Below are 15,732 nucleotides of genomic sequence, written 5' to 3' on the forward strand. Positions count from 1 at the left end.
AAGACTAATGTTTAACACAGTTATTGGTAGAGGAGTGCTCTATACAGAGACATGTCTGTATACATGTAAATAGGAAACAGTAGTTTTCCAGTTTCACAAATATTTTCAAGAGTTCAATATTTTTGCCCCTCTCAAATCAGGGCAAAAAGTCAAAATCTTAAACTTTTGCAAACTGGAAAACCAATTTGTTTTCCATTTCAGGTCAACTGAATTGTTTCAGTATGATAATTTCAACAGATTTCATTTTGATTTTGACCTTCTTGTCAGAACTTTTTTTTTTTTTTTTTGGTCTTATGAGCTTAAATTTCAAAGCAAAAAGTCCTTTCAAACTGGAATTAGTCATTTTGAAAATGTCAAAATGAAATGTTTCAACAATTCAAAACCTTTTTGGTTTTTTGAGTCAGGAAATTCCTTGAACCTGATCCGGGTTTGCGAACAGTGTTGATTTTGATGAACTGGCATTTTTTGACAACAAAAAAAAAGATTAACCGGAAAATTTCTGACCAGCTCTAGTCAATAATTAGTTAATAGATAACGTGTTAATAGATGGCACTCCAGAATACACAGCTTTCTTCCTGAGTTTTGTAGGACCACTAACAGTTGTTATTATGGATTGCAAATGCTTTCCTGATTGTGGTCCTTTGCATGAAGCTCTTAGCAATTATAAGGTGGGCGCTCAGGTGTTTCATTCAGAATAGGTGGAATTCTTCCAGCACAATGCTAGATCAAGCTATGTGCCTTCCCACAGATTATACTGACAATGGATTCTTATGCCTCAAAATTGTCTTCTGTGACCATAAAATACTCAAGTCAAAAATCAGAATTAAATTGATGGAGGTTTTTTTACAATACAGGTGCAAAACAAAACTTATTCTAAGCAGTCTTTTCAGACCCAGTAACAATGGGCCAGATTCTCATCTCCATTACACTGCTGTAAACAGCAGTTATTTCACTGGATTTACATTGGTATGAACAAGATTAGAATCTGAACCAATGTCCAGAAGCAAGCAGAAGATTAGATTCCCAAGGGGTGTGTGACTCTGAGAGAGTGATATTGTGGGGTTCCATGTTCATGATCTCTCAGTGGCTTACTGATCGGAGGTGCTCAGTTTACAAGCAAAAAGATGGTTTTACTAACTGCCAGCCTTGCAAACTGAGCCTGGGATCAGAGAGTCAAGTTGGATTCTTTCCCCCTCCCCTCATTCATCATCAGTAGCAATAAAGACACTCCATGCCAAATTATCTCTCATTCATAACTGAGAAACCCTGTTGTCTGCAAAGGAAGTGCACTGATTTAACCAAATGCAAAATTTCGCTTTGTAATTGGAATTTAGGCTCCAGTCCTGCAAACGCTTAAGCATGCGTGTAATTTTATTCACTACAGTAAAGGAATGCACTTAAGTGTTCACAGTATCAAGCCCTTACTTAACAATTTTGTTGATTATACACAAAAAATATGGCTCACTTGTCCATAAATAATAATGAATTATTATTATTATTATTGGGCAATTCTGACATCCTTACCCAGTCTGTAATTTCATAAGCACCAAATGCACACAAATACCTTTAAAAATTAAAGTGAAAAATGTTTGCTAAACAAAACAGGAGAAATTTGGTGGGGAAATAATTGCTAGTCAGCTTAGAACTGAAGTGTGTGTGAAGAAGCAAGAGCGTAATAAGAATAATATGATTTTATGATCCAATAACTCATGACCTATTAGAGCAAGAAACATTTAATGGAACAATAGAAAAATTCATAGGATCAGTAAACTTTTCCAGGTGTTGGTCCTGGCCCTGTGATCGGGAAAAAAAGTTTCTCTCTTGGCTCAACCAGTATCTAGCCTTAGATTGATGTATTTTAAGGTCAGAAGGGACCATTATGATCATCTAGTCTGACCTCCTGCATAGCACAGGCCATAGGGTGTCACCCAGGAGTTTCTGCATGAAACCCTTAACTGTCTGAGCTCTAGCATATCTTTTAGAAAGATATCCAGTCGTGACTTAAAGACTGCAAATAATGGAGAATTCACCACATCCCTAGGAAATTTGTTCCAATGGTTAATTACTCTCACGATTAAAAAATTGCATCTATTTCTATACTGAATTTGTCTAGCTTTAGCTTCCAACGATTGGATCTCATTATGCCCTTTTCTGCTAAATTAAAGAGCCCTTTCCAATCAGAAATCATTCCACCAATGTACATAGATGTAGACTGGGATCAAGTCACTAGAGTCCCGTGTGGATACAAAATTTGTATCCGCATCCAATCCACGATCCTCAAACATGTATATGTGGATATCTGCGGATGTAAAGCAGATATCTGCATATTTGCAGGGCTCTACATGTCACCTCTTAACATTCTCTTGAATAAACTAAATAGATTGAGCTCTTTAGTCTCTCACTATAGGGTATGTTTTCTAGACCTCAAATAATTTTTGTAGCTCTTTTCTGAACCCCTTCCAATTTTTCAACATCTTTTGTGAAGTGCGGACACTAGACTGGACACTATTCCAGTAATGTTCTCACTAATGCCATATACAGAGGTAATACTACCTTCATATTTTAAAATAAAATCTTTCTATTAACAGGCATTCCATATAATGTAGATTTACACAGTAGGTTTTTTACATTTTTTAAATGTTTCCTTAATAGTTTTGAGTTATGCTTGCCCCGGTTTACTACAAAAAGCTTTTTAACTTAACTATGATGGTTTGGCAATACAAGAAATCCATTGAGATTTACGAAGATCTGCAGGTGGTAAAACCTTATAAAATTATAGATTTTCCCTATTTTTTTTCTTTCATTCCATATATTCCAAATTACATTAAAAACTCCTTGTTTAAGAATGTGATCCAAAACTTCAGAAATGGTTATCTCAACATGTCTTGTGTCAGGCAACCAAAAAGTGAAACACAAAATCAGTGCGCTCTTTTGAAAATGTCATTTAATTTTGTGACTAGAAACAGACAAAAGGTGGGAGAATGGAAGTATTTAATAGCTCATCGTACAAATGGGTGGTGGAGCAACAGAAAGACTCGGTGATTTGCCCACAGGAAGTCTACTGCCTTCAATGACCATCCCTTCTCAATTTGTTTTGCTACCGAGACTGTTCCTTTATTTGTTCATTTTGTAACTAAGACGTTAATGGCAAAACTCCCATTGATTTCAAGGGGAACAGTACTGAGAATATAATTTACATATTCCATGTTACTTTAATATTGTGAGTTCAAAAATAGATGGCTTAGTAGTCTAAAATAAAGTAATAATAATACTTAGCAGTTGCACATAGCACTTTACATCGTCAAGAGTATGTACAATGCTGATTAATGAAATCATTAGGTTTGAAATACCTAGATTCTTTGGCACCCGTGCTTCCAATTGAATTGCATGCACTTTGCTGCTTCTGAATCTTACAGATGAGACCTCAGAAAGTACTTGGAAGGCCCTTATCACAGCAGTATCTGAGCATGTCATAATCTGTAGTGTATTCACCCTCACAATACACTTACAAGATCTTTATCAAGCACTCTTAGAACCACAATACCCACCTGGGGAAGTGAGGAAACAGACTGACAGGGCGAGATGGGTACCCAGAAGTCACCTACTACAGGACAGGCCCAACAAGGAAAATAACAGAACACCATTGGCCATCACGTACAGCCTGCAGCTAAAACCTCTCCAGCACATCATCAATGATCTACAACATATGCTGAAAAATGATCCCTCACTCTCAGAGACCTTGGGAGAATGGCCAGTCCTCACTTACAGACAGCCCCCCAACCTGAAGCAAATACTCACCACACCACAGAAACACTAACCCAGGAACCAATCCCTGTAACAAATCCTGTTGCCTTCTCTGTCCCCATATCTACTCTAGCGACACCATCAGAGGACCCAGTCACATCAGCCACACCATCAGGGGCTCATTCACCTGCATATCTACTAATGTGATATATGCCATCATGTGCCAGCAATGCCCCTCTGCCATGTACATTGGCCAAATCGGACAGTCCCTACGTAAAAGAATAAATGGACACAAATCAGACATCAGGAATGGTAACATACAAAAGCCAGTAGGAGAACACTTCAATTTCCCTGGACATTCAATGACAGATTTAAAAGTAGCCATCCTTCAACAAAAAGGAGCTACAATTCATTTGCAAACTTAATACCATTAATTTGGGCTTGACTAGGGACTGGGAGTGGCTAGCTCACTACAAAAGCAATTTTCCCTCTCTTGGTATTGACACCTCCTCATCAATTATTGGGAGTGGACTAAATCCACGCTGATTGAATTGGCCTTGTCATCACTGGTTCTCCACTTGTAAGGTAACTCCCTTCTCTTCATGTGCCAGTATATTTATGTCTGTATCTGTAATTTTCACTCCATGCATCTGAAGAAGTAGTTTTTTACCCACGAAAGGTTATGCCCAATAAATCTGTTAGTCTTTAAGGTGCCACCTGACTCCTTGTTGTTTTTGTGGATACAGACTAACATGGCTACCCCTCTGATACTTTGAAAATATGGGCCAGACAGCCTAACTGACTTGCCTAAAGTCACACAGGAACTCTGTGGCAGAGCAGTGAATTGTGTCTGGATCTCCCAAGTCCTAGCTTGTGCCCAAACCACTGGACAACCCTTCCTCTCACCAAGGTCTGATCTGCTCTGTATAGACATTCAAAACCCCATAGTCTTTTTAGCCTTATTCAGAATTTCCCTCTTTCCACTGTTCATAGGTAAGACCAGAAAGGCCAATTATGATAATCTAGTCTGATCTCCTGCATAACACAGGCAAAATTTCACCAAGTGATTCCTGCATCAAGCTCAAAAATTCTCATTGAGCTATAGCAGATCTTTTAGAAAGACATCCAATCTTGATTTAAACACTTCAAATGATGGAGAAGCGAGAACCCCCGAAGGTAAACTGCTCCAATGGTTAATTACCTTCGCTGTTAAAAATGTGCACCTTAATTCTAGTCTAAATTGGTCTAGTTTCATCTTCAGCTACTGGATCCCGTTATGCTTTTGTCTGTCTGCTAGATTGAAGAGTCCTCTGTTATCAGAATTGTTCTCCCTGTGTAAATACAGCTACATTATGATGTAAGTATTCTGACACTGTGGTCGAATCGCTTCTTAAACAATGCTTGGGTAATCAAAATAGATTGATCTTCTTTGGTCTCATTGTAAGGCAGGTTTTCCAGACCCCTGCAAACTTTATCAGCAATGTTTTTATGTTCTCATCCAAATCATTGACAAAGATATTGAATAGCACTGGACCAAGAACAGATCCACTAGACACATCTTCATTGGATGACTAATCCCCATGTACAATGATTTTTTATGATCCATCAGTTAACCACTTTTTAATCCATTTAATAAGGGCTACATTGATTTTGTATGCTAATTTTTTAATCAGAATGTTGTGCAATACTAAGTCAAATGTCTTACACAAGTCTGAATATATTATTTTAAACTCAACCAATCTCGAAATCTCATCAAATAATATGTTTGTTTGACAATCTGTTTTCCATAAAACTATACTGATTTGCATTAATTATGCAACCATTCTTTAATTCTTTACTGACTGCACCCAATCAGTCTTTCCAAGATTTGCCCATGACTGATGTCAAGCTAATCAGCCTATACTTACCAATGTTAATTCTGTATAAATGTTGGGACATTAGCTTTTTTCAGTCCTTTGGAACTTCACCAGTATTCAAAGATCTATTAAATACCAGAGTGTCTCAGCCATTTCTTTTAATACTCCTGAATGCAAGTTATCTGGTTCTGTTGTACTGAGTTCTAGGAACTGATTAACTGGCTGGCTGCCACCCTTCATTCCAGAGATGACTGTATTTCTGTGGTACAGAGTGTGTGTGCGCGCGCGCGCATGTGTGTGTGTGTGTGTGTGTGTGTGTTTATATACAGACACACACTATATGTATGCACTTTGGGATTCTTTGAGAAGAAATGGACTATACCCATATAAGATATTTTCTCATGAATTACACAAGTCCTAAATTAGTAGATAGGCTTCTTTCTCTTTAGAATACCCTATGTCCTAACATTATGTTAGCCATCAGCTGGTGAAATTCGATCAAGCTTTTGGTTATACAGAAATCATCTGTGATTGTGGTTTCCTTTCATATACTGCCTGGCTCAGTGTTTTATAATTGTTTTCTGTTTCGAAGGGTCTGGGGAAAAGGGGGGCTGCCACCCTTGTGCTGGAAAGGATTTAGGAGCTAGACTGAATTACAGCTGTAAAGTGAATACTAAATACAAGCAATCATTTGCAGCAAAGCAGAGGAATGATGCCCTCAACTCACCTCCTCTTCCAGTTTGATGACCTTGGCTTGAGCATTGTTCAGTGCCTGGTCCAGGATTTCGATGTGTCTTCGCTGATCCTCACTGGCAGACCGCACGGCTGCCAATTCCATTTCCAACTTCTCCCTCTCCTTCAAGTGCTCTTTGTCTGGAAGAGAGACAAGAACAAGAGCAGCTCTATCAGAACAGTGCACAGACTCTGGGCCCAGTGCCAGAGGTAAGTTGGCACCATGTTAAAAAAACAAAAACTATGCAAAGCAACAGAGGGTTGGGCTACCCCAGAACAGTGCCTGAGATTCAACTGTGCAGTGGTGTGATGGGCAGAGTCTCTCATATGCCAGAACTCACTAGCTCACAGCCTGGCTTTACGTTACTGCTGATGTTAGAGGTAAATGACTGATCAGGTCCCTTTGAAATCATTGAATGGAAGATGCTACATACAGAAAGTGCAAAGGTGTCATATAGTAAATGCAAATTATACTGTATTCAATCCATGGCAAAACAAATGAGTGGACCGCTGAAGAGCCCCAGAGAGGGCACCTGACAATCCCTAAATGTATCTGTTTTGATTGGTATCCCGCTGCAGTTTCACAAAATGAAAGGGCAAAGGTGACCAAATTAAACAGGGGCGAGGCTTCCTTTTTTCAAAAACTAGCCAAAAGAACAGAATCACTTCTCACTATATTGCCAGCACAAAGCTGCTTCTCTGCCTCTGCCAAGGGACAATAAGCAAAGACCTTTTACTTTCTAGTAAATAATCCAAACCTGCCCAAACACGAGGTCAGGATGCACCAGCAGAAAGGATCTCAATGTTTCATTAACCAGACAGGGGAGCTGATCAAAGTGCCTCACTGACCTGAGCTCAGAATCCTCACCTTCTAATGAACCCTACTGAAATTGTGATTTTATTATTTAAAGGGAAAGGAAGGTAACCTCCAGTAACGGGCATTCTCTTGATCTATAGCCCCTGCATAGCCATAGGACCCACAATAGGGATTTGTAGAAGCAGTTCCAGGAAAGAGAATTTAATTTTTAGTCCCACTTGGGCTCTAGTTGATCATCTAGTCCAGCATGACCTATGTGCCCTTCAGCCCTGCTGTGACTGCCAGTGAACTGGCTCTTCTCCTACTAGGTGAGTGAGTGATCCCTTCCTTCACAACAAACGTACCAGAAACCACCCATGCAGGCAGCCCCGATGGCAGAGCAAACAAAGCAGTGTCAGACCTCTGGCATGGGTGTGACCCTGTCTATTGACAGATCTAATTTCACCATTAGAACCAGCCAAAAAGTAGAGACATTTTCTGCCAAAATTTCATCCTCCTTTTTTTTTTTTTTACAAAATTTCAAATTTTCAAAATTAAAAATGACTTAAAAAAATCAAATTTCACAACCAGCTGTGCTCACGATCTTTCCTTTAACAAGAAGGCAACAAGATCTAAGCAACAATTCACAGGCCTAAGTAGCATCTTTGTTGGCTAGCTGCCTATTGAGAGCATAATGTCAATTCATTACAGCCCAGACTCAGCTAAGAAACCCTTCCTGTGAATGTAAGTGGAGCTACCCGCGCATAAAGTTGGCCGCTGGATCGTCTCTTACCTAAGGGGGGGCAGTTAATTTTTAAAGCTGTGTGGAAAACAGAAGTTCTGTTCCACAAAGAATTTCAAAATCTGGCTTCATTCTGAATCTGAATGAAAATCAATAATTTTGAAATTCTCTGCCAAGGAAAATATGGAAAAAGTTCATTTCAGATCAATTGAAGCATTTTGTTCAGTTTGATTTTGAACCTTTTTCTTTTGTATTATAACATGATATCACACAATGCAAAATTAAAAAACTCAAACAGGCATGTTTAAAAAAATTCAAAATGTTTTGTTCTGAAAATATCAAAACAGTCTGGTAACTACAGTTAATCATTAGACTATCAGACAACACTTGACAGGGCTCTAGGGCTTCAAATGCCAAAACCTTTTAATATATAGTAGGGCTGTTGATTAATCGCAGTTAACTCATGCGATTAACTCAAAAAAATTAACTGCAATTAAAATTTAATCGCGATTAATCGCACTGTTAAAAGATTGGAATACCAATTGAAATGTATTAAATATTTTTGGATTTTTTTCTACATTTTCAAATATATTGATTTCTATTACAAGACAGAATACAAAGTGTACAGTGCTTATTTTATGTTATTTTTTATTACAAATATTTGCACTTTAAAAATGATAAACAAAAGAAATAGTATTTTTCAGTTCACCCCATACAAGTACTGTAGTGCAATCATGAAAGTGCAACTTACAAATGTAGATTTTTTTGTTACATGACTGAACTCAAAAACAAAACAATGTATATAAGTCCACTCAGTCCTACTTCTTGTTCAGCCAATCGCTAAGACATACAAAAACAACAAGGAGTCTGGTGGCACCTTAAAGACTAACAGATTTATTTGGGCATAAGCTTTCGTGAGTAAAAACCTCACTTCTTGTATCCGAAGAAGTGAGGTTTTTACTCACGAAAGCTTATGCCCAAATAAATCTGTTAGTCTTTAAGGTGCCACCAGACTCCTTGTTGTTTCTGTAGATACAGACTAACACGGCTACCCCCTGATACTAAAACATACAAGTTTGTTAACATTTATGAGAGATACTGCTGCCTGCTTCTTATTTACAATGTCACCTGAAAGTGAGAACAGTTGTTCGCATAGAACTTTTGTAGCTGATGTTGCAAGGTATTTATGTGCCAGATATGCTAAACATTCGTATGCCCCCTCATGCTTCAGCCACCATTCCGGAGGAAATGCTTCCATGCTGATGACGTTTATTAAAAAAATAGTGCGTTAATTAAATTTGTGACTGAACTCCTTGGGGGAGAATTGTATGTCCCCTGCTCTGTACCCACATTCTGCCATATATTTCAACTCTTTGGGGGAGAATTGTGTGTCTCCTGCTCTGTTTTACCTGCATTCTGCCATATATTTCATGTTACAGCAGTCTCGGATGATGACCCAGCACATGTTGTTTGATTTACGAACACTGTCACTGCAGATTTGACAAAACGCAAAGAAGGTACCAATGTGAGATTTCTAAAAATAGCTACAGCACTAGACCCAATATATTGTGTTCACCTATGCATCTGATAATTATGTTCTTTAGTATAGTTTCAACCAATTTACCTGGTAGTAACTTCTGGCTTACTGGCCTGTAATTGCCAGGATCACCTCTAGAGGCTCTTTTAAAAATTAGCATTATATTAGCTATCCTCCAGTCATCTGGTACAGAGGTTGATAAAACGGATAGGTTACATACCAATTAATAGTTCTGCAGTTTCATATCTGAGTTTCTTCAGAACTCTTGGGTGAATACCATCTAATCCTGGTGATTTATTACTGCTGAATTAATCAATTTGTTTCAAAACCTCCTCTACTGACATCTCAATTTGAGACAATTCCTCATATTTATCACCTAAAAAGAATGGCTCAAGTGTGGGAATCTCCTTCACATCCTCTGCAGTAAACACCGATGCAAAGAATTCATTTAGCTTCTTCACAACTGCCTTGTCTACCTTGAGTGCTAATGTTAGTTTTTATGTCTTTGTTAGCTGCTCTTCAAATTCTTTTTTGGCCTGCCTAAGTATACTTTTACATTTGACTTGCCAATGTTTATGTTCCTTCCTATTTTCCTCACTAAAATTTGACTTCCAATTTTTAAAGGATGCCTTTTTGCCTCTAACTGCCTCTTTTATTCTGCTATTTAGCCATGGTGGCATTTTTTGGGTCATCTTACTGTTTTTTTATTAGGGGTATACATATAGTTTGAGCCTCTATTATGGTGTTTTTTAAAAGTTTCCATGAAGCTTGGAGGCATTTCACTCTTGCGACTGTTCCTTCCAATATTCATTTAACTTGCTTCCTCATTGTTGCATAGATTCTCTTTTTGGAGTTAAATGCTACTGGGGTGTTCTTCTTTGGTATTTTCCTCTCTACAAGGATGATAAATTGAATTTCATTATGGTAGCTATTACAAAGCAATTCAGCTATATTCACTTCTTAGACCAGATCCTGTGCTCCACTTAGGCCTAATCAAGAATTGCCTCTCCCCTTGTGGGTTCTAGGACTAGCTGCTCCAAGAAGTAGTCATTAATAGTGACTAGAAATTTTATCTCTGCATCTCATCCTGAGGTGACATGTACCTAGTCACTATAGGGAGTAAATACCTTTCATTATTACTGGGTTTTCTGTTTTTGTAGCCTCTCTAATCTCCCTGATCATTTCCTAATCCCCATCCAGGTCGGGTGGTCGTTAGTATATTTCTACTTCTACACTCTTGTTGTTCAAGCATGGAATTTCTATCTGTAGAGATTCTGTGATACAGTTTGATTAATTTAAGATTTTTACTGTATTTGATTCTATGCTTTCTTTCAGAGATAGTGCCACTCCCTCACCAGCACAACCTATTTTGTCATTCCTATATATTTTGTACCCTGGTACATTGATTATCATTGTTCCACCAAGTTTCTGTGAAGCCGAAATATGAATGCTATTTAGGCCCCCTGGCATTAAACTGTCATGTGCTAGGAGCTAGTTGGATCAACTCTGGCTTTAAAAGCAATACTGTACATTGGCAACACATATAAAAACAAGTCTTGGGCCTACTCTACCATCTTGCACCTGAAGAACTCAAAACATTTTACCCACATTGATTCATTAAGCCGTACTTCACCCCTATCAGACAGGGAAGGGATATGCAATATCCAAGAGTGATCATCCATTACTAGGCTGGAAAGCACAAGTAATTTAACAGCTCACAAGGATGTTGCACAGCAGATTAGGCCGTCATTTGCTTGAAAAATGGTGGCTGCACCTTCTATATTTATAAGCACTTTCTTTATTTGGTTAGTTCTGGGTAAAAAAGGACTACTTTTAATTCTTGTTAAGTGCACCTGAAATATCAAAATTATGTTTTAATGAGCTACAACACATGTATCTTCCATCAAAGAAATTGCTTCTGCCTCTGCCTGTTTACCATGCACTTAATAAACTAATGAATATTTCTGTTATTCTAATGCAGGGGTGGGCAAACGTTTTGGCCTGAGGGCCACATCTGGGTATGGAAATTGTATGGCGGGCCATGAATGCTCATGAAATTGGGGTTGGGATGTGGGAGGGGGTGAGGGCTCTGGCTGGGGATGCGGGCTCCGGGAGGGGGCCAGAAATTAGGAGTTCAGGGTGCAGGAGGGGGCTCTGGCGTGGGGCACAGGAGGGAGGGGGAGAAGGAGGGTGCAGGCTCCGGCTGGGGGTGCGGACTCTGGGGTGGGGCTGGGGATGAGGGGCTTGGGGTTCCAGGTTGGGCCGAGGGGTTCGGAGGCCGGGAGGGGGATCAGGGCTGGGACATGGGGTGTGTGTGTGTGAGGGTTATGGATGGAGGTGTGGGCTCTGGGGTGGTGCTGGGGATGAAGGGTTTGGGGTGCAGAAGGGAGCTCTGGGCTGGGACCGAGAGGTTCGGAGGGTGGGAGGGGGATCAGTGCTGGGGAAGGGGGTGGTGGCGCAGGGGGGTGGCTCAGGGGTGCAGGCTTACCTCAAGCGGTTCCCGGAAGCAGCGGCATGTCCCCCCTCCGGCTCCTGCGCGGCCAGGCGGCTCTGCTGCGCCCTGCCCCGTCTGCAGGCACCACCCCTGCAGCTCCCATTGGCTGCAGTTCCTGGCCAAAGGGAGCTGCGGGAGTGGCACTTGGGGAGGGGGCAACTTGCGGAGCGGAGACCCCTACTGCCCCTGCACATAGGAGCTGGAGAGGGAACATGCTGCTGCTTCCGGGAGCCACGCAGAGTGGCCCCCGACCCTGCTCCCCAGCTGGAGCACCGGGGGTGGGGGGGAAGGGGAGGGGAGGCAAGCCTCAGACCCCGCTCTCCAGCGAGAGCTTGAGGGCTGGATTAAAACAGCTGGCAGGCCGGATAAGGCTCGCAGGCCATAGTTTGCCCACCCCTGTTGTAATTGGTCAGTATGCTCAGACTGTTAAGGGATGCTTCCCAAATGGCTTCTCTTTTATTGTTATAGTTGGAATTATATAGAGTTCCATCCCCTTCCTGTGATAGTCAACCTTCAACGTGCTGAGAATGAGTAGAGCTATTCTGTGTGTTTGGACAGATCAAATGGGGAATACAGTGGGGAGGGTGGGTTAAGGTTCTCTCCAAACACATGTCTTGGGTTATATATATTTGTAAATATGGTAACGGGACTCAGCCCTGTATGGGGATATATGATTTAGGATGTATTCAGGGTGAATGCACTGTCATTGTTCTATGGAAAGGAGGTAGCCCCTCCTCTGGGAAAGCAGGAGGAGGTGGCCCCTCCCCTCCAGGGGAGGGGAAGTGACAGTGGGTGAAGAAGAGGAGAAACAGAGCATCTGGGAGTAAGCAGAGAGAACGGGGGAAGGGGAGAGGGCAGACAGATGGATGGCGGGAAACTGGGACTGAGAGAAACTGAGAACGAGTGGAGAGGCTGAGATTGGGCAGGACAGACAGAAGTGCAGGAGAGGGTCCTGTCAGGTTAAAGACGGCTGGTCAAGTCAGTCCGTGTTTAATGGCATGTTCCTGAGCATCCGTTCCTGTTCCTGATCATCAGATTTGGTCATCTGGTCTGATTCATGCTGTCCCAGGGACCCAGAACAGGAGAACCAAAGGTCCTTCAAATCCAGTGGGTCTGATCTAATGTGCACCCCTACAATCAAGCACCACTGGGGATAAGTCCAGCTCTTCAGGAAATCCTGAGAGGACTTGAACTCAAAGACTGACTTGGGCGTCAAACAGAACCCAGTGAGAGATCTTGGGAAAGGGGAACCTTGAACTAAAAATAATAATAAAATTATTATTAATAATAAATAACCTATAAACTAACAGCCTGTGCAGAGTTAGACACAGATATATTTTTTTTATTTAGAGGGTTATATGTCACTAAATATACTTAATAGTAAGTATAGTATGTGTCTAAATCATTATTATTTTAAATTATATATATTCTTCATATATTTAGTGTTATTGAAGGTAGATGGAATCCAGTTTGTTCCAGTTTAAATAAAATCCCTGTTATCTTTTTTATTTTGACAACCAGTTGTATTATCTTGTCTAGTATTACACAATCTTTTATGACGGTGCAACACCCTCCCCCCACAGCTCTCACGTGCAAATAGTATTGTACCACCACTGTGACGGACCATTATTAAATCTTGGTCAGTGGTTTTGGGGCAGGGTGACCATAACACAATAACTCTACTCTGAGAGGTCAGGTTACAGATACATCTTTTTCTTATGTGTTTGTACAGTGCCTGGCATTATGGAGTCCAGGACTGAGACTGCCAGGTGCTGCCACAATACAAATAATAAAATAACTCTACCAAAAACAGACTGTTGTTGACTGTGCTCTGGAACAGAAACATTATACAGAAAGAAACCTTTGCTCGGTGCCACCCTAACCCCAAAGGCAAGAAAAAAGTGGACTTGTTTTCAGTGTTAATTTTTAAGGCCTTAGGGAGAAGCTCTGCCCTTGATTTGCACCCAGGTCATAATTCACAGGAAAGTTTGCCCCCACCTTTTTACCCAGATCACACATTTAGAACAAATGTTACTGATCTGGAAGAACTGGGAACAAAAATGGGTCACACTTTTTATTAAGGTTCTATTTATAAAAAGCTGTTAAATGATTAATCAACATTTTAATAAATGATTAATCAATTGTTATGAAGTTCAATAGGTTGCTTACAATAGGTTGCTTATTTATAACACCTATTGATGTGCTTATAACCATTAATATATACTACTCATGTCTGTAATATGCTTGTAAGAGCTACTGATCATTTATTAGGTTTACCTGAATGTTAATGAAACCAATAATCTGGAGATTCCATCAGTGCATCCAGAACTGTTGTCCTCTCTTCGAAACGAGCAGACCCAAAGTCTTGCAAAATGAAGCCTTTAAAACAAATATTTCTGATTCCTCTAGAATTATCATCATCAATGGGACTATCAAAATTGACTGGTATAAGAGAGGGCAGAATTTGGCTCCAAGAGTTTTGCTAAAAATATTAATCTCCCTCATTCTGAATCAGAATTTCTCCATGTTGTTTTCACAATTATCTTTTTTTAACTAATGTGGTGTTTAGTTCTGGTTTATTGCTCTTTACTTATAGCTGTTATTTCCAAAGTCACCACAGAGGGACCTTGCCTTTCTTGAGTGAGACCTACAGTAGTTATTTAGCTTTTCATCAGTCTTACAGCCCTCACACGGCAAGCTTTCTGATGAGTTTTGTCATGCGCCATTTACAAACGCAGGAATCCATTGCTGCAGTTGTCGCAAGTCCTATCATGGAGTGACTGATTCACTAGAATTCAGGCTGGGTAACAAGATATGCCTTTTCTGCTCATTCAGCTCCAGCCTTGATCTGGCTGATTCACAGAACCTGACCTTAACAAATCGGTAGGGTCATAGGCACACAGGGGTGAAAAGGGATACAGACCACTTGTATCCTGAACCCCTACCAAAAATGCCAGTATTTGAAGATGGCGCAGAAGGTGGCAGGATGGATGCAGAACTGATGAGCACAAGCTTCCAGAAAGATACTGAAATTCAGACATGGTCATTTCACATGCTGCAAAGACCTTTAGCTGTAAATTCTCAAAGTACTGGGTTGGGCTTGCACTCCACAAATCCTGCTAATTCAATCGGGGTTGCACTGCTGAGACACAGAATGAGGCTTTAAATATTTTTTTTCTAACTGAAAGGGGCCAAGTTGCCAGGCCTGAAGACCTGATTACCCATCAAAGACATACAGCATGGAGAGCAGTAGGACAAGCTTTCACCACGCTGTCCAGACTGCATGCCTCACTCTGAACGTGTAGCCACTGATCCCAATAGGATAAGACTAAAGCAGGGTCTCTGGATCCAGAAGTCCAGTAGTCTGAGTGGCCTGATGTGGCAAAGTGTCATGGAGGAACGAAGTGTTTATTTCTGCCTTCGCTGACACAGATGTGACTCCCATGGGAGGGCAGGTGAGGACCAAACTGGGTACCAAGAGTTTATCTAGGGTGGCTGAGAGGGTAATATCAGGGAGCCCACTAGGGCAGAGCAAGAGCAGGAGTCTATGCAGCAAAAGGGTGATTTTTTGAGGCGGGGCGGCAAAGTTTTGGTGAGTGGCCCCATTTTCTGTTAATCCATCCCTGTTTCTATGGTTCAACTTCTATTCACATTCATCCCTTCACCTCACAGATGGGAAGGGCTGAGTGAAATTCCCACACTTGCACACACAATTACAGTGATTATATATACACACAACAGGAGTGAAACTGTATGTGCACAGTCCTGGCCTCTGGTATTTTGAAAATCAGGTACCATTGCACAAGAGCAGCAGTCTTAACCCTTGTGTCC

At 40.7% G+C, this 15,732-nt stretch overlaps 1 protein-coding gene across 9 annotated transcripts in view; it reads right to left on the bottom strand.

Moving 5' to 3' along the window:
• AMOTL1 (angiomotin like 1) overlaps positions 1–15,732 on the bottom strand; it is a 134,250-nt gene that overhangs the window by 24,631 nt on the left and 93,887 nt on the right. For all 9 annotated transcript variants that reach the window (XM_005309157.3, XM_042856028.2, XM_065581568.1 and 6 more), the window contains one exon: positions 6,328–6,473. In XM_005309157.3, the coding sequence (XP_005309214.1) occupies positions 6,328–6,473 (146 nt within the window). The remainder of the gene's footprint in view (positions 1–6,327; positions 6,474–15,732) is intronic.

The sequence above is a fragment of the Chrysemys picta genome, chromosome 1, assembly GCF_011386835.1.
Source record: "Chrysemys picta bellii isolate R12L10 chromosome 1, ASM1138683v2, whole genome shotgun sequence".
In the NCBI taxonomy this organism is placed as follows: domain Eukaryota; kingdom Metazoa; phylum Chordata; order Testudines; family Emydidae; genus Chrysemys; species Chrysemys picta.